Genomic DNA, 23275 nt, shown 5'->3' with positions numbered 1-23275 from the left:
GGGGAATGGAGCTGTGGAGTGGAGCTGGGGAGTGGAGCTGGGGAGTGGAGCTGGGGAGTGGAGCTGGGGAGTGGAGCTGTGGAGTGGAGCTGTGGAGTGGATTGTAGGGAGTGGAGCTGGGGAGTGGAGCTGTGGAGTGGAGCTGGGGAATGGAGCTGGGGAGTGGAGCTGGGGAGTGGATTGTAGGGAGTGGAGCTGGGGAGTGGAGCTGTGGAGTGGAGCTGGGGAGTGGATTGTAGGGAGTGGAGCTGGGGAGTGGAGCTGTGGAGTGGAGCTGGGGAATGGAGCTGTGGAGTGGAGCTGGGGAGCGGATTGTAGGGAATGGAGCTGTGGAGTGGAGCTGAGGAGTGGAGCTGGGGAGTGGAGCTGGGGAGTGGAGCTGAGGAGTGGAGCTGGGGAGTGGAGCTGGGGAGTGGAGCTGGGGAGTGGAGCTGGGGAGTGGAGCTGGGGAGTGGAGCTGGGGAGTGGAGCTGGGGAGTGGATTGTAGGGAGTGGAGCTGAGAACTTGCTTCCTTTCAGCGTGATTCTGCAACATGATCAACTCTCGGTTCCAAATAATTTTGTGTTAAATTCCATACAAATGATAACATTAAGCTTTATGAACATTAATTATGCAATTGAGAATGAGGTTTATAATGGAACTCTCCTTCAACTGAGTAACGTCTTATTATCACAACTGCTGGGTGGTTGGGAAACCTTCACTTGGGAAACTTTTTCACGGACATTGAGTTTATGTCCATTAATAACATAATCTCACAAAATGACCCGTCAGAATCCTACAAATAAAATCAATCAGTTCTCACCGTTTCAAACCAAGACATGGACCTGAATCACAAATATTAGCATGATCATTAAAAATGGTTAATAATTCCTTCTAATAAATTATTTATAGCTAATAAATTTTTAAAAATCTTTATAAAATGGTGCAGTTATCGTGTGAGAAACTGTAGCTAAATACTATAAATGAACTGAATCTGATCTCACTGTGGCAACAATTGGGTTTCCACATCAATACTTTCAGAAAATAAATCAACTTCCGCCACAAAGTGGGGCAGCATTATAAACGATAATACTGCTGTCACAATAAGGAGGAAAAGAGAATGGAGTGTGTTTAGCAGCCACTCTGGTAAAACCGGGCTCAGACAGGCTGGCTATTGTGAACGCATGGTTGTGAGCGAGAGCCTTGCTGGCGACCCTGCACAGAGGAGGAACATTCCTGCCATGTTGGTGGAGGGCCCTGATATCGGGGCGTCAGGAACATGCCTGCTATGTTGGTGGAGGACCCTGTACGGAGGAGGAACATGTTACCATGTTGGTGGAGGGCCCTGTACGGAGGAGGAACATGTTGCCATGTTGGTGGAGGGCCCTGATATCGGAGCGTCAGGAACATGCCTGCTATGTTGGTGGAGGACCCTGATATCGGAGCGTCAGGTAGAAAGAACGTGCAAAATTGTTGACCACACTACAGCTGTCATGTTCCTCGATGAGCGGCAGTAGGAAGGCGAGTAGCAGGAGCAGGAGTAGGAGCAACTGCAGAGGGAGCGCCGCCCAGCAGGCCCGAGATAGATAGTGGCTCATTCCTCCTGGCGCCTATGGGGAAACAAAGCAGAGAGTAAAACTGGTTTCAATGCACAACATCCATTCCAGTCAAAACACAGAGGGATTTTAAAGTGCATTTGTTTAGCATAACCAATTATCAAGCTTTATTATATAGTATTTCATAAAATATTAAATATTTTCATTTAGTTAAACATGGTGACAAACCATTTAGGTTTATGTTTATTATTGTCATGTGAACTGAGATCAGCTTTATTTTGCATGCTATCCAATCAGATCAGATAATTTCATTCATAAATACAATCAAGTCAAACTCAAGTACCATAGGGAGAGCAAAGGGGAAGATTCACAATGCAGAATATAGTTCTCAGCATTGTAGTGCATCAGTTCCATAGGCAAAATCCGATGTTCAGTGGGGTAGAGGTAAATCAGACAGTAGACTGATTACAGAGGGGAAGACGCTGTCCCTGAGTCTGGTGCTGTGCACTTTCAAGCTTCTATACTTTCTGCCAGATGGAAGCGGAGAGAATGAATGATAGGGTGGGACAAGTCTGCCATTGATGCCTCATTCACCATGTCCACAGTCCAGCCAAACGTGTAATAATTTAAAAACAGGGAGATGGAGGCTGACATTATCAAACAAATCAAGATCCATAGTGCCAAGCAAGAGTGAGCCAAGAATTCTGCTCCAACACTTTGCACAGAGAGCTTGGTTCATGAGAAACAAGTAACACTTTTAAATCAATTTTTCAGATCTGTGAGTGGCTGCGTCCAACAAATGTTATCCCCTCTTCTGTCCTTGGTTCAATCTTTCGATGTTCTGCTGATGAAATCCCACAGCGTTGTTGGGAGTGAGTTCCCACAGACCTGTTGGGAGTGAGTTCCCACAGACCTGTTGGCAGTGAGTTCCCACAGCTGTTGGGAGTGAGTTCCCACAGACCTGTTGGCAGTGAGTTCCCACAGCTGTTGGGAGTGAGTTCCCACAGGGTATTGGAGTGAGTTCCCACAGGGTATTGGAGTGAGTTCCCACAGGCTGTTGGGAGTGAGTTCCCACAGACCTGTTGGCAGTGAGTTCCCACAGGGTATTGGAGTGAGTTCCAGGCTTTTGATCAGTGGAAGGAATGGCAACATCTTTCCAGAATGGGGTAGTGTACAGCTTGGAGCGTCACCTGCAGATGGTGGTGGCAATAAGCCAAAGGCCCTTGTCCTTCCTGGTCCCTGAGTTTGTGGGCTTCGGTAGTTAAGGCCAGCCAGACTTAAAATGGATAAAAGGCATTTGGACAGTTTCCTAGACAGGAATGTCGTAGAGGGTCAGGGCCTAACACAGACAAATGGGATTAAGTTAGATTAGCAGTCGGCCCGGATGAGAAGGATCTGTTTCTGTGCTGTATGGTTCTGTTCTGTGAAACCACCTTCAGGAAGGAATGCATCTTTGGTTGCTGAGGGAAGTGAGTGAGGAAATTACAGAGACTCTGACGTAATCTTCCAAAGACCTGCCACAGGTGAAGCTGGTCGTGTTTGAGGGGCAGGTGAGAGGGTCGGGGGCAGTGCAGACCTTGATACCCCACTCTCAGATTTTGCTGGACCATTCTATAGGTTTAGGCTTATTATTGTCATAGAGAAACACAGAAAATAGGTGGAGTAGGCCATTCGGCCCTTCGAGCCAGCATCACCATTCCATATGGTCATGGCTGATCATCTAAAATCAGTACCCTGTTCCTGCTTTTTCCCCATATCCCTTGAGTCCTTTAGCCCTAAGAGCTAAATCTAACTCTCGCTTGAAAAGCTAAATCTACCTCTCTCTTGAAAACGTATTGAAGTTGAGTGATCTGCTTTGTTTTGCGTGCTATTCAATCAGGTCAGATACATAAATACAATCATACGATCAAGATAAACTCAAGTACCGTAGGTAGAGTGAAGGGGAAGATACACAGTGTAGAATATTGTTCTCAGCATTGTAGCCCATCAGTTCCACAGACAAAGTCCAATGTCCGCAATGGGGTAGAGGTGAATTGGACAGTACCCTAGCTAATGGAAGGACCATTCAGAAGCCTGATAACAGAGGGGAAGAAACTGTTCCGGGGTCTGGTAGTGCACGCTTTCAAGCTTCTGCCAGGGAAGCTGGAAGAAGTAATGACTGGGGAGGGACAAGTTTTTGATTACGTGCAGGAAGGAAGTGCAGATGCTGATTTATACCAAAGACACAAAATGCTGAAGTAACTCAGCGGGTCATGCAGCATCTCTGGACAAATCGAATAGATAATGTTTTGGGTCGGAACCCTTTAGAAGTCTTTGATTATATTGGCTGCTTTTCCAAGGCAGCGTAGTGTAGATGGAGTTAATGGTGTGGTATGTGTGATGGACTGGGTAACATCTACAACTCCCTGCAATTTCTTGCAGTTTTGTGTAGAGCCGTTCTCAAACCATGATGTGATGCAAACCCAATGCTATATTTTCTATGGTGAATTTCCTCAATCTCCTCAGGAAGTGGAGGCAATGGTGCAGTTCCTTGGCTGTCGCATGTGGTTTGTCCATGACAGATCATTGGCAATATTAACGGCCAGAAACCTGATGCTCTCAACTATATCCGCAGCACCATTGGTGCTGACTGGGCCCTTTACTCTACCACACTTCCTGGTCAATAACTAGCTCCTTCTCCTTACTGGCATTGAAGGAGAGGTTGTTGTCCTGACACTACATTACGAGGTTCTCTATCGCCTTCCTGTATTCTGTCTTGTCATCCTTTGTGATCAAGCCCACCACCATAGTGACATCTGCAAATTATTGTTGGAGTGAAAGCTGAATTTGGCCGTACAGTTATGAGTGTAGAGGGAATACAAGAGGGGACTAAGTAGCTTCTTTGCGGGACACTGGGGTTGAGAGTTATTGTGGAGGAGGTGCTGGCTGAGGGTGCGGTCTACGGGTCAGAAAGACAAGGTCCCAGTGGCATGATTCCTAGGTCTAGGAGTATGGAGATGAGTTTGAATCATATTATATTGTTGAAGTTATAGTCCTTTCTGAAAGGTCTCTCCCTTTTCATGATCTCTATCTTTCTCAGAAGACAAACATATCTGTTCTGATATATTACCACTGTTTCTGGGACTTCTGCTCACATTTCAACTCACAAAAATTGCAGCAGGATCTTGATCAATTGGCCAGGTGGGCTGAGGAATGGTGGTTGAAATTTAATACAGAGAAATGTAAGGTGTTGTATTTTGGGATGTCTAACATGGGCATGACCTACACAGTGAATGGTAGGGCTTTGAACAGAGGAATCTAGGAGAGCTGGTGCATGGTTCCTTGAAGGTGGAGTCCCAGTTCAATATGGTAGTCAAAAAAGCATTTGGGACATTGGCCTTCATCAGTCAGAATATTGAGTATAGAACTTGAGAGATCATGCTGCAGTTGGATAAGACGTTGTTGAAGGCTACAATTAGAATATCGTGTTCAGTTCTGGGCACCATGTTATAGAAAATATGTTGTTAAGCTGGAAAGGGTACAGGGAAGATTTACGAGGATGTTGCCAGGACTAGAGGATCTGAGCTTTAGAGAGGTTGAGTAGGCTGGGACTCTATTCCCTGGAGCGCAGGGGGTTGAGGGGTGATCTTATTGAGGCGTATGAAATCATGAGAGGAATAGATTGGGTAGAAACATAGAGGCTCTTGCTCAGAGAAGGTGAATCGCGGACCAGAGGACATAGATTTAAGGTGAAGGGGAAAAGATTTAATAGGAATCTGAGGGGTAACTTTTTCACACAAAGGGTGGTGGGTGTATGGAACAAGCTGCCAGAGGAGGTAGTTGAGACTGGGACTATCCCAGCATTTAAGAAACAGTTAGACAGGTACATGGATTGGACAGGTTTGGAGGGATATGGACCCTCGCGGGAAGGTGGGACTAGTGTAGCTGGGACATGTTGGCCGGCATGGGCAAGTTGGGTCGAAGGGCCTGTTTCCACACTGTATCACACTATGACTCTATAATCCTGGCTGAGTTCAGGTAAACCTCTTCTGAACCCTCTCCACAGCCTCCACATCATTCCTATAATGTAGCAATACTCCAAATGCAACCTAACCAAAGATTGAAAAGCTACAACATGCCATCCTGACTCCACTCTATATACTTCTGTTGCCATTTTCAGAGTTATGGACCCCAAGATCAACTCTTCCACTGCTTTTGCCTGGCTCTCACGTCTGAGTTTGTAGAGTGCCTTCGAGATGGATTCTTAGAACAGCTTGTACTGGAGCCTACCAGGGAGAAGGCAATTCTGGATTTAGTGTTGTGTAATGATCCTGATCTGATAAGGGGACTAGAGGTAAAAGAGCCATTAGGAGGCAGTGATCACAACATGATAAGTTTTACTCTGCAAATGGAAAGGCAGAAGGGAAAATCGGAAGTGTCGGTATTACAGTATAGCAAAGGGGATTACAGAGGCATGAGGCAGGAGCTGGCCAAAATTGACTGGAAGGAGGCCCTAGCAGGGAAGTCGGTAGAACAGCAATGGCAGGTATTCCTGGGAATAATGCAGAGGTTGCAGGATCAATTTATCCCAAAGAGGCGGAAAGACTCTAAGGGGAGTAAGAGACACATGTGGCTGACGAGGGAAGTCAAGGACAGCATAAAAATTAAGGAGAGGAAGTATAACATAGCAAAGAAGAGTGGGAAGACAGAGGATTGGGACTCTTTTAAAGAGCAACAAAAGTTAACTAAAAAGGCAATACGGGGAGAAAAGATGAGGTACGAGGGTAAACTAGCCAATAATATAAAGGAGGATAGTAAAAGCTTTTTTAGGTATGTAAAGAGGAAAAAAATAGTCAAGGCAAATGTGGGTCCCTTGAAGGCAGAAGCAGGGGAATTTATTATGGGGAACAAAGAAATGGCAGACGAGTTAAACCGTTACTTTGGATCTGTGTTTACTGAGGAGGATACACACAATCTCCCAAATGTTCTAGGGGCCGGAGAACCTAGGGTGATGGAGGAACTGAAGGAAATCCACATTAGGTAGGAAATGGTTTTGGGTAGACTGATGGGACTGAAGGCTGATAAATCCCCAGGGCCTGATGGTCTGTATCCCAGGGTACTTAAGGAGGTGGCTCTAAAAATAGTGGAAGCATTGGAGATCATTTTTCAATGTTCTATAGATTCAGGATCAGTTCCTGTGGATTGGAGGATAGCAAATGTTATCCCACTTTTTAAGAAAGGAGGGAGAGAGAAAACGGGTAATTATAGACCAGTTAGTCTGACATCAGTGGTGGGGAAGATGCTGGAGTCAATTATAAAAGACGAAATTGCTGAGCATTTGGATAGCAGTAACAGGATCATTCCGAGTCAGCATGGATTTACGAAGGGGAAATCATGCTTGACAAATCTATTGGAATTTTTTGAGGATGTAACTAGGAAAATTGACAGGGGAGAGTCAGTGGATGTGGTGTACCTCGACTTTCAGAAAGCCTTCGAAATTAGAGCACATGGTATTGGGGGTAGGGTACTGACATGGATAGAAAATTGGCTGACAGACAGAAAGCAAAGAGTGGGGATAAATGGGTCCCTTTCGGAATGGCAGGCAGTGACCAGTGGGGTACCGCAAGGTTCGGTGCTGGGACCCCAGCTATTTACGATATACATTAATGACTTAGATGAAGGGATTAAAAGTACCATTAGCAAATTTGCAGATGATACTAAGCTGGGGGGTAGTGTGAATTGTGAGGAAGATGCAATAAGGCTGCAGGGTGACTTGGACAGGTTGTGTGAGTGGGCGGATACATGGCAGATGCAGTTTAATGTAGATAAGTGTGAGGTTATTCACTTTGGAAGTAAGAATAGAAAGGCAGATTATTATCTGAATGGTGTCAAGTTAGGAAGAGGGGATGTTCAACGAGATCTGGGTGTCCTAGTGCATCAGTCACTGAAAGGAAGCATGCAGGTACAGCAGGCAGTGAAGAAAGCCAATGGAATGTTGGCCTTCGTAACAAGAGGAGTTGAGTATAGGAGCAAAGAGGTCCTTCTACAGTTGTACCGGGCCCTGGTGAGACCGCACCTGGAGTACTGTGTGCAGTTTTGGTCTCCAAATTTGAGGAAGGATATTCTTGCTATTGAGGGCGTGCAGCATAGGTTCACTAGGTTGATTCCCGGAATGGCGGGACTATCGTATGTTGAAAGGCTGGAGCAATTAGGCTTGTATACACTGGAATTTAGAAGGATGAGGGGGGATCTTATTGAAACATATAAGATAATTAGGGGATTGGACACATTAGAGGCAGGAAACATGTTCCCAATGTTGGGAGTCCAGAACAAGGGGCCACAGTTTAAGAATAAGGGGTAGGCCATTTAGAACGGAGATGAGGAAGAACTTTTTCAGTCAGAGAGTGGTGAAGGTGTGGAATTCTCTGCCTCAGAAGGCAGTGGAGGCCAGTTCGTTGGATGCTTTCAAGAGAGAGCTGGATAGAGCTCTTAAGGATAGCGGAGTGAGGGGGTATGAGGAGAAGGCAGGAACGGGGTACTGATTGAGAGTGATCAGCCATGATCGCATTGAATGGCGGTGCTGGCTCGAAGGGCTGAATGGCCTACTCCTGCACCTATTGTCTATTGTCTATTGAAACATCAAAACCCGTGGATGGTTGAGCTGCCAGACTTGTCCCTTGTGCAGCCAAGTCTCTATAATGGCCACAACATCATATCTCCAAGTGCTAATCCATGACCCATTCATCTGCTTTACCCACAGTGGGAGCCATTATGTTTGTACTAGCTGTTTTAGCATATTATATTATCTTGTATCTTGCTGTATTATTTTTGGATAATTGGTTGTCGTGAAATGAATACACATACAGGCATAATGGACTGGGAGGAGCCAGAATTAGGAGTATATCTGGAAATGCAGAGATGGGAGGGGTCAGACACAGGGAGTATGGCGAGATATGGTTCTTACCAGACCTGCGCCGAGAGTTAAATTCTTGGGGAGTTACAGACCTGCTCTGTACAAGTACTTCAATAAATGACTAATTAAACTAAAACGTCTCTGTTGGGGCTCTACGTCAAGATCGATCACTACACTCCCTGTGAAGTAAGGCAATCGAAAGGACTTTATTGGAAAGGACTGAAGTTGCCATCACACCCACAATGCTCCTCATGTTGAAATGAACACTTCAATTCATCAACGTCATCATTCTCCTTAACCTCTCCCTACCTGTCCTTCCTTTGACATTTAGTAGTTGCAACCGAACAAAAGTGAGTGGTATTGCAGATAGTGAAGATGGATATCAGAAATTGCAGAGGGACCGTGATCAGTTGGCTACGTGTGCTGAGGAATGGTTGATGGGATTTAACACAGAGAAATGTAAGGTGTTGCATTTTGGGAGCACCAACATGGGCAGACCCTACACATTTAAGTGTCTGTCTAAAAGCCACAAACCAGCAATTGTTCCATGTTCTAGAAACATAGAAAATAGGTGCAGGAGTAAGCGAGCCAGCATTGTCATTCAATGTGATCATCCACAATCAGTACCCTCGAGAGGGAAGGTGAACAGCCAGAAGTAATTGTGCACTTGGGCATAAACGATGTCGGGAGGAAGAGGAAGGAGGTTCTGCACTGTGAGTTTAAAGAGTTAGGAAGAAGACTGAAAAGCAGGACTTCTAGGGTGGTTATCTCTGGATTGCTTCCTGAACCTCATGCTGGTGAGGGCAGGAACAGGGAGATAAGGGATATGAATGTATGGCTGAGGGACTGGTGGAGGGAGCAGGGATTTAGATTTATAGACCATTGGAATCTCTTCTGGGGTAGGGGTGACCTGTATAAAAAGGACGTGTTACACCTTAACTGGAGGGGGACCAACGTTCTGGCAGGCAGATTTGCTAGTGCTACACATGTGGGTTTAAACTAAATAGTGGGGGGGGGGGGGGTTGACAAATTGGGAATATAAAGATGGAGCTAAAGGGGAAATGATTACTGGAAAAGTTGCAAAAGACCCCCGAATTAAAGGGAAGTTCGAGAAGGGATAAGAGAGTAAGGTCACCGGTGTGAGAGGGGAGGTGAATACCAAAGTTAAAGTGTTGTATTTGAATGCGTGAAGTATAAAAAATAAAGTGAATGAGCTTGAGGCTCAGTTAGACGTTGGCAAGTATGATGTTGGGGGAATTACAGAGACATGGCTACAAGAGGACCAGGGCTGGGAGCTGAATATTCAGGGGTATACGAACTATCAAAAAAACAGACAGGTGGGCAGAGAGGGTGGGGTCGCTCTGTTGGTAAGGAATGATATTCACTCCCTTGCGAGGGGTGACATAGAATCAGTAGATGTAGAATCAGTATGGACAGAACTGAGGAATTGCTTGGATAAAAAGACCCTAATGGGAGTTATCTACAGGCCCCCAAACAGTAGCCTGGGTATAGGGTGCAAGTTGAATCAAGAGTTAAAACAGGCATGTAGCAAAGGTAATGCTACGGTGGTTATGGGAGATTTCAACGTGCAGGTAGACTGGGAAACTCAGCTTGGTAATGAACCCTAAGAAAGGGAGTTTGTGGAGTGCCTCCGAGATGGATTCTTAGAGCAGCTTGTACTGGAGCCTACCAGGGAAAAGGCAATTCTGGATTTAGTGTTGTGTAATCAACCTGATCTGATAAGGGGACTCGAGGTAAAAGAGCCAGTAGGAGGTAGTGATCACAATATGATGTTTTAATCTACAATTTGAGAGGGAGAAGGGAAAATTGGAAGTGTCAGTTTTGCAGTTGAGCAAGGGGGATTATGGAGGCATGAGGCAGGAGCTGGCCAGAGTTGACTGGAAAGAGACTCTAGCAGAGAAGACGGTGGAACAACAATGGCAGGTATTTCTGGGAATAATACAGAAGGGCAGGATCAGTTCATTCCAAAGAGGAAGAAACATTCCAAGGGGAGTAAGAGGCGACCATGGCTGACAAGGGAAGTCAAGGACAGTATAAAAAAAAAAGAGAAGAAGTACAACATAGCAAAGATGAGCGGGAAGCCAGAGGATTGGGACTCTTTTAAAGAGTAACAGAAGATAACTAAAAAGGCAATACGGGGAGAAAAGATGAGGTACGAAGGGAAGCTAGCCAATAATATAAAGGAAAATAGAAAAGGTTCTTTAGGTATGTGAAGAGGAAACAATTAGTTAAGACAAATGTGGGTCCCTTGAAGACAGAAGCAGGTGAATTTATAATGGGGAACAAGGAAATGGCAGATGAGTTGAACGGGTATTTTAGACAATAGACAGGAGGAGGCCCTTCGGCCCTTCGAGCCAGCACCGCCATTCAATGTGATCATGGCTGATCATTCTCAATCAGTACCCCGTTCCTGCCTTCTCCCCATACCCCCTGACTCCGCTATCCTTAAGAGCTCTATCTAGCTCTCTCTTGAATGCATTCAGAGAATTGGCCTCCACTGCCGTCTGAGGCAGAGAATTCCACAGATTCACAACTCTCTGACTGAAAAAGTTTTTCCTCATCTCTGTTCTAAATGGCCTACCCCTTATTCTTAAACTGTGGCCCCTGGTTCTGGACTCCCCCAACATTGGGAACATGTTTCCTGCCTCTAATGTGTCCAACCCCTTAATAATCTTATACGTTTCGATAAGATCCCCTCTCATCCTTCTAAATTCCAGTGTGTACAAGCCTAGTCGCTCCAGTCTTTCAACATATGACAGTCCCGCCATTCTGGGAATTAACCTAGTAAACCTACGCTGCACACCCTCAATAGTAAGAATATCCTTCCTCAAATTTGGAGACCAAAACTGCACACAGTACTCCAGGTGCGGTCTCACTAGGGCCCTGTACAACTGCAGAAGGACCTCTTTGCTCCTATACTCAACTCCTCTTGTTATGAAGGCCAACATTCCATTGGCTTTCTTCACTGCCTGCTGTACCTGCATGCTTCCATTCAGTGACTGATGCACTAGGACACCCAGATCACGTTGTACGTCCCCTTTTCCTAACTTGACACCATTCAGATAATAATCTGCCTTCCTATTCTTACCACCAAAGTGGATAACCTCACACTTATCCACATTAAACTGCATCTGCCAAGCATCCGCCCACTCACACAACCTGTCCAAGTCACCCTGCAACCTCATAGCATCTTCCTCACAGTTCACAATGCCACCCAGCTTTGTATCATCTGCAAATTTGCTAATGGTACTTTTAATCCCTTCATCCAAGTCATTGATGTATATTGTAAATAGCTGCGGTCCCAACACCGAGCCTTGCGGTACCCCACTCGTCACTGCCTGCCATTCTGAAAGGGACCCATTTATCCCCACTTTGCTTTCTGTCTGCCAACCAACTTTCTATCCATGTCAGTACCCTATCTCCAATACCATGTGCTCTAATTTTGCCCACCAATCTCCTATGTGGGGCCTTGTCGAAGGCTTTCTGAAAGTCGAGGTACACCACATCCACCGGCTCTCCCCTGTCAATTTTCCTAGTTACATCCTCAAAAAATTCCAGTAGATTAGTCAAGCATGATTTCTCCTTCGTAAATCCATGCTGACTCGGAACGATCCTGTTACTGCTATCCAAATGCTCCGCAATTTCGTCTTTTATAATTGACTCCAGCATCTTCCCCACCATTGATGTCAGACTAACTGGTCTATAATTTCCTGTTTTCTCTCTCCCTCCTTTCTTGAAAAGTGGGATAACATTAGCTACCCTCCAATCCACAGGAACTGACCCGGAATCTATAGAACATTGGAAAATAATCACTAATGCGTCCACAATTTCTAGAGCCACCCTGGGATGCAGACCATCAGGCCCTGGGGATTTATCAGACTTGAGTCCCATCAGTCTACCCAAAACTTTTTCCTGCCTAATGTGGATTTCCTCCAGTTCCTCTGTCATCCTAGGATCTCTGGCCACTAGAACATCTGGGAGATTGTTTGTATCCTCCTTAGTGAAGACAGATCCAAAGTACTGGTTCAACTCGTCTGCCATTTCATTGTTCCCCATAATAAATTCCCCTGCTTCTGTCTTCAAAGGACCCACATTTGCTTTGACTATTTTTTTCCTCTTTACATACCTAAAAAAGCTTTTACTATCCTCCTTTATATTATTGGCTAGTTTACCCTCGTACCTCATCTTTTCTCCCCGTATTGCCTTTTTAGTTATCTTCTGTTGCTCTTTAAAAGAGTCCCAATCCTCTGGCTTCCCACTCTGCTTTGCTATGTTATACTTCTTCCCTTTTATTTTTATGCTGTCCTTGACTTCCCTTGTCAGCCACGGGTGCCTCTTACTCCCCTTAGAATCTTTCCTCCTCTTTGGGATAAATTGATCCTGCAACTTCTGCATTATTCCCAGGAATACCTGCCATTGCTGTTCCACAGTCTTCCCTGCTAGGGCCTCCTTCCAGTCAATTCTGGCCAGCTCCTGCCTCATGCCTCTGTAATCCCCTTTGCTATACTGTAATACTGACATCTCCGATTTTCCCTTCTCCCTCTCAATTTGTAGAGTAAAACTTATCATATTGTGGTCACTTCCTCCTAATGGCTAATTTACCTCGAGTCCCGTCAGGTTCATTACATAACACTAAATCCAGAATTGCCTTCTCTCTGGTAGGCTCCAGTACAAGCTGTTCTAAGAATCCATCTCAGAGACACTCCACAAACTCTCTTTCCTGGGGTCCATTACCAACCTGATTTTCCCAGTCTACCAGTGGCTCTAGAACTTTGGATCTGTCTTGACGAAGGAAGACACAAACAATCTCCCAGATGTACTAGTGGACAGAGGTCCTAGGGTGACGGAGGAACTGAAGGAAATTCACATTAGGCAGGAAATGGTGTTGGGTAGACTGATGGGACTGAAGGCTGATAAATCCCCAGGGCCTGATGGTCTGCATCCCAGGGTACTTAAGGAAGTGGCTCTAGAAATCGTGGATGCATTGGTGATCATTTTCCAATGTTCTAGATTCAGGATCAGTTCCTGTGGATTGGAGGGTAGCTAATGGTGTCCCACTTTTTAAGAAACGAGGGAGAGAGAAAACAGGAAATTATAGACCAGTTAGGCTGACATCAGTGGTGGGAAAGATGCTGAAGTCAATTATAAAAGAAGAAATTGCGGAACATTTGGATAGCAGTAACAGGATCGTTCCGAGTCAGCATGGATTTAAGAAGGGGAAATCATACTTGACTAATCTTCTGGAATTGTTTGAGGATGTAACTAGGAAAGTGGACAAGGGAGAGACAGTGGATGTAGTGTACCCCGACTTTCAGAAAGCCTTTGATAAGGTCCCACATAGGAGATTAGTGTGCAAAAGTAGACCACATGGTATTGGGGGTAGGGTACTGACATGGATAGAAAATTGGTTGGTAGACAGGAAACAAAGAGTGGGGATAAATAGGTACCTTTCAGAATGGCAGGTAGTGACTAGTGGGGTATCGCAAGGCTTGCCGCTGGGATTGCAGCTATTTACAATATATATTAATGACTTAGATGAAGGGATTAAAAGTAACATTAGCAAATTTGCAAATGACACAAAGCTGGGTGGCAGTGTGAACTGTGAGGAAGATGCTATGGGGATGCAAGGTGACTTGGACAGGTTGTGTGAGTGGGCGGATGCATGGCTGATGCAGTTTAATGTGGATAAATGTGAGGTTATCCACGTTCGTGGTAAGAACAGGAAGGCAGATTATTATCCGAAAGATGTCAAGTTAGGAAAAGGGGAAGTACAAAGAGATCTGGGTGTCCTTGTTCATCAGTCACTGAAAGTAATCATGCAGGTATAGCAGGTAGTGAAGAGAGCTAATGGCATGTTGGCCCTCATGACAAGAGGAGTTGAGTATAGAAGGAAGGAGGTTCTTCTGCAGTTGTACAGGGCCCTAGTGAGACCGCACCTGGAGTACTGTGTGCAGTTTTGGTCTCCAAATTTGAGGATGGACATTCTTGCTACTGAGGGCATGCAGCGTAGGTTTACTAGGTTAATTCCCGAAATGGCGGGAATGTCGTATGTTGAAAGACTGGAGCGACTAGGCTTGTATACACTGGAATTTATAGGGATGAGAGGGGATCTTATTGTAACATGTAAGATTATTAAGGGATTGGACACTCTAGAGGCAGGAAACGTGTTCCTAATGTTGGGGGAGTCCAGAACCGGGGGCCACAGTTTAAGAAGAAGGGGTAGGCCATTTAGAACGGAAAGGAGGAAACACTTTTTCACTCAGAGAGTTGTAAATCTGTGGAATTCTCTGCCTCAGAAGGCAGTGGAGCCAATTCTCTGGATGCTTTCAAGAGAGTTAGATAGAGCTCTTAATGATAACGGACTCAGGGGGTATGGGGAGAGGGCAGGAACGGGGTACTGATTGTGGATGATCAGCCATGATCACATTGAATGGCGGTGCTGGCTCGAAGGGCCGAATGGCTTACTCCTGCACCTATTGTCTATAGTACCCTGTTCCTGCCTTCTCCCCATATCCTTTGATTCCGCTAGCCCGAAGAGCTCTATCTATCTTTTGAGTGCATTCAATGAATCGGCCTCCATTGCCTTCTGAGGCAGAGTATTCCACAAATTCACAACTCTCTGGGTGAAAACGTTTTTCCTTATCTCAGTTCTAAATGGTCTACCTCTTATTCTTAAACAGTGGCCCCTGGTTCTGGACTCCCCCAACATTGGGAACACGTTTCCTGCATCTAGCTTGTCCAATCCTTTAATTCCAAATTCCAGTGAATACAAGCCAAGTTGTTCCATTCTTTCATCATATTACAGTCCTGCCATCCCGGGAATTAACCTTGTGAACCTACGCTGCATTCCCTCAATAGCAAGAATCAACTCAATAGCTAGATATCAACATTTGCCAAAAAAAACAATTTAAACCTCAGATCCCCTTTAAAACTCCTTTCTTGCTCTTCAAACTCATGTGCTCATTTCTTGCTCTTTGAACCCATGCCCACATGTTTCCTTCTGAAAAGCTGAGAGAGCTTTACCGCGTGGGGTGGGTCCTGCCCTGCAAATTTCATGTTTTTGTTTGTGGAAGTGACAAAGGTGAATGATGAGCAGAGGGCAGTAGATGCTGTGTACATACACTCCAGTAGGGGATTTAACAAGATCTCAAGACAACTGGAACAGAAGAAGCACACATGTGATCCATACAGATTTGCTAATTTGGATACCAGATTGGCTTGGCAATAGGAGACAGAATAGTAGAGGAGGGTTTCTAACTGGAACTCTGGCCTGGGTTGTTTAACAAGGATCCAAACCAAGGCCTAGGGGCTGGTCACCTCGTATCATTAACTACATTATTTAGTGTATTAATGTCTATTGTATATTTTTTACATTGTTGCATTAATATGCTGAAAAGATCAGTTAAAAATTGGCAAGAGAAATTGCAGATGGAGCTTAATCCAGACTAGTGAGCTTTGCAGTTTGGAAGGTCAACTACAGACAAAAGGTTAAATGGAACGGAGACTATGAAAGAGCACTGTGTACTATGTTAAATGCAGCAATAAATAACAGCCAAGTGTAAAATGGCAGTATCTGAATATTAGTATTGGTTTGTTTTGGTCAATGTTGAGATAGAGTGAAAAGCTTTCTTTGAATGCTATCCAGGCAAATCAAATGATACTATGCAAGAGTATAATAAAGCCACATACAAGGACAATAGGTAGTGTCAGAGTACGGCTGGAGTTACATCATACACACAAAAAGCTGGAGCAACTCAGCGGGACAGGCAGCATCTCTGGAGAGAAGGGATGGGTGATGCTTTGGGTCGAGACCCTTCTTCAGACAGCATTGCATTTATACAGTTACAGAGAAAAAGCAGACTGTCTACTATGAAGTAGATTGGAAGATTAGGACTACATTCAGCTTACGGGAGGACGGTCAGTTGTGCGATGACAGCAGTAGTAAAGCTGTTCCTGATCCTGGCGGCATGTGGTTTCAAGTATCGTGTACCTTCTACCCAACTGGAGAGGGTGGACAGAGGATATGGCTGGGGTGTAAATGGTCTTTACACGGTAGGATGCTCTAGAAGGTTAGATCACATTGGATCCATGGAGAGATAGCTGAAAGGATAGAAAATTGGCTTCATGGAAGGAAGCAGAGGGTGATGGTGCAAGGTTGTTTTTCAGATTGGATTTCTTGACTAGTGGTGTTTCTCAGGGTTCGGTGCTGGACCCATTGCTGGTTGTCATCTACCCTGTATATCAACTATTTGGATGAGAATGTACATGGCATGATTAGCAAGTTTGCAGATGACACAAAAATGGATGGTATTGTCGATGGTGGAATGAGCTGCCGGAGGAGGTAGTTGAGGCAGTACTATTGTAATGTTTAAAATAGGTTTAACGTTTATACAGGTACATGGATAGGATAGGTTGAGGTGATTATGGGACAAATTCAAGCAGGTGGGACTAGCATAGATGGGGCACGTTGGTCGGTACAGGCAAGTTGGGTCGAAGGGCCTATTTCCATGCTGTGTGACTATGACTCTATGATTATTATAGAACAGACAATGCAGCACAAAAACAGATCCTACGGCCCACCCACTAGACTTGTGCCAAACACCATGCTAAGTTACATTGATCTCATCCTACGGCCCACCCACTAGACTTGTGCCAAACACCATGCTAAGTTACATTGATCTCATTCTACGGCCCACCCACTAGACTTGTGCCAAACACCATGCTAAGTTACATTGATCTCATCCTACGGCCCACCCACTAGACTTGTGCCAAACACCATGCTAAGTTACATTGATCTCATCCTACGGCCCACCCACTAGACTTGTGCCAAACACCATGCTAAGTTACATTGATCTCATCCTACGGCCCACCCACTAGACTTGTGCCAAACACCATGCTAAGTTACATTGATCTCATCCTACGGCCCACCCACTAGACTTGTGCCAAACACCATGCTAAGTTAGATTGATCTCATCCTACGGCCCACCCACTAGACTTGTGCCAAACACCATGCTAAGTTACATTGCTCTCATCCTACGGCCCACCCACTAGACTTGTGCCAAACACCATGCTAAGTTACATTGATCTCATCCTACGGCCCACCCACTAGACTTGTGCCAAACACCATGCTAAGTTACATTGATCTCATCCTACGGCCCACCCACTAGACTTGTGCCAAACACCATGCTAAGTTACATTGATCTCATCCTACGGCCCACCCACTAGACTTGTGCCAAACACCATGCTAAGTTACATTGATCTCATCCTACGGCCCACCCACTAGACTTGTGCCAAACACCATGCTAAGTTAGATTGATCTCATCCTACGGCCCACCCACTAGACTTGTGCCAAACACCATGCTAAGTTAGATTGATCTCATCCTACGGCCCACTCACTAGACTTGTGCCAAACACCATGCTAAGTTAGATTGATCTCATCTACCTGTACATGATCCACATCACTCTATTCCCTGCACTTCCATGGTGACCGCTTTCCCAGGCAGTGTGAAGTGCAGATGGAGTTGAAGGTGGGGAAGCTGGTCTGTGTGACTACATCCACAGTCCTGCAATTTCCTGTGGACTTGGCAGAGCTATTCCTAAACCAAGAAGTGATGTACCCCAATAGAACTTGAAACTCGCGAGCTTCTTCACTTGGGTATCATTCATAGTGATTGGGGCATGTACTTCACCTCACTTTCTGAAGCCAATAATAAGCTCCTTCGTCTTGCTGACATCGAGGGGGAGAGAGAAAGAGAGAGATGCTGTTGTCTTAACACCATGCCACTGAGCCCTCAGTCTCGTTGAAGGCAGATAAATGATAGTCTGCATCCCAGAGTACTCAAGGAGGTGGCCCTAGAAATCGTGGATGCATTGGTGATCATTTTCCAATGTTCTATAAACTCTGCATCAGTTCCTGTGGACTGGAGGGCAGCAAATGTAACCCCACTTTTTAAGAGAGAAAACAGGGAATTATAGACGAGTTAGCCTTACATCGGTAGTGGGGATGATGCTAGTCGATTATTAAAGATGGAATAGCAGCGCATTTGGAAAGCAGTGACAGGATCAGTCAAAGTCAGCATGGATTTATGAAGGGGAAATCATGCTTGACTAATCTTCTGGAATTTTTTGAGGATGTAACAAGTAGAATGGATAAGGGAGAGCCAGTGGATGTGGTGTATCTGGACTTTCAAAAAGCCTTTGACAAGGTCCTACACAAGAGATTAGTGTGCAAAATTAGAGCACATGGCATTGGGGATGGGGTATTTGCATGGATAGTGAACTCGTTGGCAGACAGGAAGCAAAGAGAAGGAATTAACGGGTTCTTTTCAGAATGGCAGGCAGTGACTATTGGGGTGCCGCAAGGCTCGGTGCTGGGACCCGTTATTTACAATATATATTAACGATTTAAACGAGGGAATTAAATGAAACATCTCCAACTTTGTGGATGGCACAAAGCTGAGTGGCAGTGTGAGCTGCGAGGAGGATGCTATGAGGCTGCAGGATGACTTGGATAGGTTGGGCGAGTGGGCAGATACAGTAAAATGTGGCAAGAATAAAAAGGCAGATTATTATCTGAATGGTGTCAGATTAGGCAAAGGGAAGGTGTAACAAGACCTGGGTGTCCTTGTACATCAGTCACTGAAAGTAGGTAAGCAGCCACAGCAGGCAGTGAAGAGAGCACGTGGTATGTTGGCCTTCAGAGCGAGAAGATTGAGTATAGGAGCAAAAACGTCCTACTGTAGTTGGACAGTGCCCTGGTGAGACCTATTGAGTGCAATTTTGGTCTCCTAATTTGAGGAAGAACATTGTTGTTGTTGAGTGCAGCAAAGGTTCAGCAGGTCAATTCCCGGATGGCAGCACTGACGTATGATGAAATAATTGGTCGACTGGGCTTGTATTCCCTGGAATTTAGGATGAGAGGAGATCTTATAGAAAAATATTAAATTCTTAAGGAATTGGACAGGCCAGATGCAGTAAAAATATTCCCCTATGTTGAACCCCAGAACCAAGGGTCACAGTTTAAGAATAAGGGGTAGGCCATTCAGGAATGAGATGAGGAAAACGTTTTCACCCAGAGTTGTGAATCTGTGGAATTCTCTGCCACAGAAGGCAGTGGAGGCCAATTCAATGGATGTTTTCAAGAGAGAGTTAGATTTAGCTCTTAGGGCTAAAGGAATCAAAGGATATTACAGTATAGCAAAGGGCATTACAGAGACATGAGCTGGCCAGGTTTGACTGGAAGGAGACCCTAGCAGGGAGGTCCTTCTGCAGTTGTACATGGCCCCAGTGAGACCGCACCTGGAGTACTGTGTGCAGTTTTGGTCTCCAAATTTGAGGAAGGATATTCCTCCTATTGATGGCGTGCAGCGTAGGTTTACTAGGTTAATTCCCGGAATGGCAGGACTGTCATACACTGGAATTTAGAAGGATGAGAGGGGATCTTATCGAAACGTATAAGATTATTAAGGGGTTGGACACATTAGAGGCAGGAAACATGTTCCCAATGTTGGGGGAGTCCAGAACCAGGGGCCACAGTTTAAGAATAAGGGGTAGGCCATTTAGAACAAAGATGAGGAAAAACTTTTTCAGTCAGAGTTGTGAATCTGTGGAATTCTCTGCCTAAGAGGGCAGTGGAGGCCAATTCTCTGAATACATTCAAGAGAGAGCTAGATAGAGCTCTTAAGGATAGCAGAGTCAGGGAGTATGGGGAGAAGGCAGGAACGGGGGTACTGATTGAGAATGATCAGCCATGATCACATTGAATGATGGTGCTGGCTCGAAGGGCCAAATGGCCTACTCCTGCTCCTATTGTCTATTGGAACAGCAATGGCAGGTATTCCTGGGAATAATGCAGAAGTTGCAGGATCAATTCATCCCAAAGAGGAGGAAAGATTCTAAGGGGAGTAAGAGGCACCCGTGGCTGACAATGGAAGTCAAGGACAGCATAAAAATAAAAGAGAAGAAGTACAACAAAGCAAAGAAGAGTGGGAAGACAGAGGATTGGGACTCTTTTAAAGAGCAAGAGAAGATGACTAAAAAGGCAATACGGGGAGAAAAGACGAGGTACGAGGGTAAGCTGGCCAATAATATAAAGGAGGATAGTAAAAGCTTTTTTATGTATGTGACGAGGAAAAAAATAGTTAAGGCAAATGTGGGTCCCTTGAAGACAGAAGCAGGGAAATTTATTATGGGGAACAAGGAAATGGCAGACGAGTTGAACCGGTACTTTGGATCTGTCTTCACTAAGGAAGATGCAACAAATCTCCCAGATGTTCTAGTGGCCAGAGATCCTAGGGTGACGGAGGAACTGAAGGAGATTCACATTAGGCAGGAAATGGTGTTGGGTAGACTGATGGGACTGAAGGCTGATAAATCCCCAGGGCCTGATGGTCTGCATCCCAGGTGGCTCTAGAAATCATGGACGCATTGGCGATCATTTTCCAATGTTCTATAGATTCAGGATCAGTTCCTGTGGATTGGAGGGTAGCTAATGTTATCCCACCTTTTTAAGAAAGGAGGGAGAGACAAAACAGGAAATTATAGACTAGTTAGTCTGACATCAGTGGTGGGGAAGATGCTGGAGTCAATTATAAAAGACGAAATTGCGGAGCATTTGGATAGCAGTAACAGGATCGTTCCGGGTCAGCATGGATTTACGAAGGGGAAATCATGCTTGACTAATCTTCTGGAATTTTTTGAGGATGTAACTAGGAAAATGGACAGGGGAGAGCCCGGTGGATGTGGTGTACCTGGACTTTCAGAAAGCCTTTGACAAGGTCCCACAAGGGAGATTAGTGGGCAAAATTAGAGAACATGGTATTGGGGGTAGGGTACTGACATGGATAGAAAATTGGTTGACAGACAGAAAGCAAAGAGTGGGGATAAATGGGTCCCTTTCAGAATGGCAGGCAGTGACTAGTGGGATATCGCAAGGCTCGGTGCTGGGACAGCAGCTTTTTACAATATACATTAATGACTTGGATGAAGGGATTAAAAGTAACATAGCAAATTTGCAGATGATACAAAGCTGGGTGGCAGTGTGAACTGTGAGGAAGATGCTATGAGGTTGCAGGGTGACTTGGACAGGTTGTGTGAGTGGGCGGATGCATGGCAGATGCAGTTTAATGTGGATAAGTGTGAGGTTATCCACTTTGGTGGTAAGAATAGGAAGGCAGAGTATTATCTGAATGGTGTCAAGTTAGGAAGAGGGGAGGTACAACGAGATCTGGGTGTTCTAATGCATCAGTCACTGAAAGGAAGCGCCTTTACCACCTTAGACAACTGAGGAAATTCAGAGTGTCGCTGAGGATCCTTCATTGCTTCTACTCTGGGGCTGTAGAGAGCATCCTGTTCGGCAACATTACAGTCTGGTTTGGGAACAGCTCTGCCCAGGACAGGATGGCCCTGCAGAGAGTAGTGCGTTCGGCAGAACGCACCATGGGAACTACACTCGTCCCCCTGCAGGACCTATACATCAGGAGGTGCAGATCCAGAGCAAGCAAGATCATGAGGGACCCCTGCCACCCCAGTAACGGACTGTTCCAGATGCTACGGTCAGGCAAACGCCTCCGCTGTCACGCTGTGAAAACGGAGAGGATGAGACGGAGCTTCTTCCCACAGGCCATCAGGACTGTCAACTTTGATAACCCCAGAGACTAAATTTTTGTCGACACTTTTTGTGCTATGTTTAGTAACTTATTAACTTTATTTATATGCTGTAACTGTAATTATTTTTGTGCACAACCCGCAGGCATTGCCACTTTCATTTCACTGCACATCGAGTATGTGTATGTGACAAATAAATTTGACTTGACTTGACTTGACTTGAAGTACAGCAGGCAGTGAAGAAAGCCAATGGAATGTTGGCCTTCATAACAAGAGGAGTTGAGTATAGGAGCAAAGAGGTCCTTCTACAGTTGTACAGGGCCCTAGTGAGACCGCACCTGGAGTACTGTGTGCAGTTTTGGTCTCCAAATTTGAGGAAGGATATTCTTGCTATTGAGGGCGTGCAGCGTAGGTTTACTAGGTTAATTCCGAGAATGGCGGGACCATCGTATGTTGAATGAGTGGAGCGACTAGGCTTGTATACACTGGAATTTAGAAGGATGAGAGGGGTTCTTATTGAAACATATAAGATTATTAAGTGGTTGGACACGTTAGAGGCAGGAAACATGTTCCCAATGTTGGGGGAGTCCAGAACAGTTTAAGAATATGGGGTTGGCCATTTAGAACAGAGATGAGGAAAAAAAAATTCAGTCAGAGTTGTACATCTGTGGAATTCATTGCCTCAGAAGGCAGTGGAGGCCAATTCTCTGAATGCATTCAAGAGAGAGCTAGATACAGCTCTTAAGGATAGCTGAGTCAGGGGGTATGGGGAGAAGGCAGGAACGGGGTACTGATTGAGAATGATCAGCCATGATCACATTGAATGGTGGTGCTGGCTTGAAGGGCCAAATGACCTCCTCCTGCATCTATTGTCTATTGATATGGGGATAAAGCAGGGACGGGATACAGATTTTACATGATCAGCCGTGATCATACTGAATGGCGGTGCTGGTTGGAAAGACTGAATGGCCTCCTCCTGCACCTATTGTCTATGTTTCTTTACTCCGTTTTGTCAGTGTTCAGGATTCTGCCCATGACAGTGGTCCCACCTGCAAATGGAGTTAGAGCAGAATTTGACTGCACAGCCTTGACTGCAGAGAGCAGAGTGAAGGACTCGAGTGCTGAGTACTTTTTTGGAGGATGTTTGGTTGCCTAATGAATGAATGAACGAATAAATGTATTGGTCGTGTATGTGTATATACAAGGAATGTGCCTTGGTGC

At 45.3% G+C, this 23275-nt stretch overlaps 1 protein-coding gene across 3 annotated transcripts in view; it reads right to left on the bottom strand.

Annotated features, from left to right (window-relative positions):
- Positions 1 to 534: 534 nt before the first annotated feature.
- syne3 (spectrin repeat containing, nuclear envelope family member 3) overlaps positions 535 to 23275 on the bottom strand; it is a 73674-nt gene continuing 50933 nt past the window's right edge. For all 3 annotated transcript variants that reach the window (XM_078406997.1, XM_078406999.1, XM_078406998.1), the window contains one exon: positions 535 to 1590. In XM_078406997.1, the coding sequence (XP_078263123.1) occupies positions 1396 to 1590 (195 nt within the window). In that variant the 3' untranslated portion in view covers positions 535 to 1395. The remainder of the gene's footprint in view (positions 1591 to 23275) is intronic.

Source organism: Rhinoraja longicauda, chromosome 10 (assembly GCF_053455715.1).
Source record: "Rhinoraja longicauda isolate Sanriku21f chromosome 10, sRhiLon1.1, whole genome shotgun sequence".
Taxonomy (NCBI): Eukaryota; Metazoa; Chordata; class Chondrichthyes; order Rajiformes; family Arhynchobatidae; genus Rhinoraja; species Rhinoraja longicauda.
This window is presented reverse-complemented; position numbering and strand designations above follow the sequence as displayed.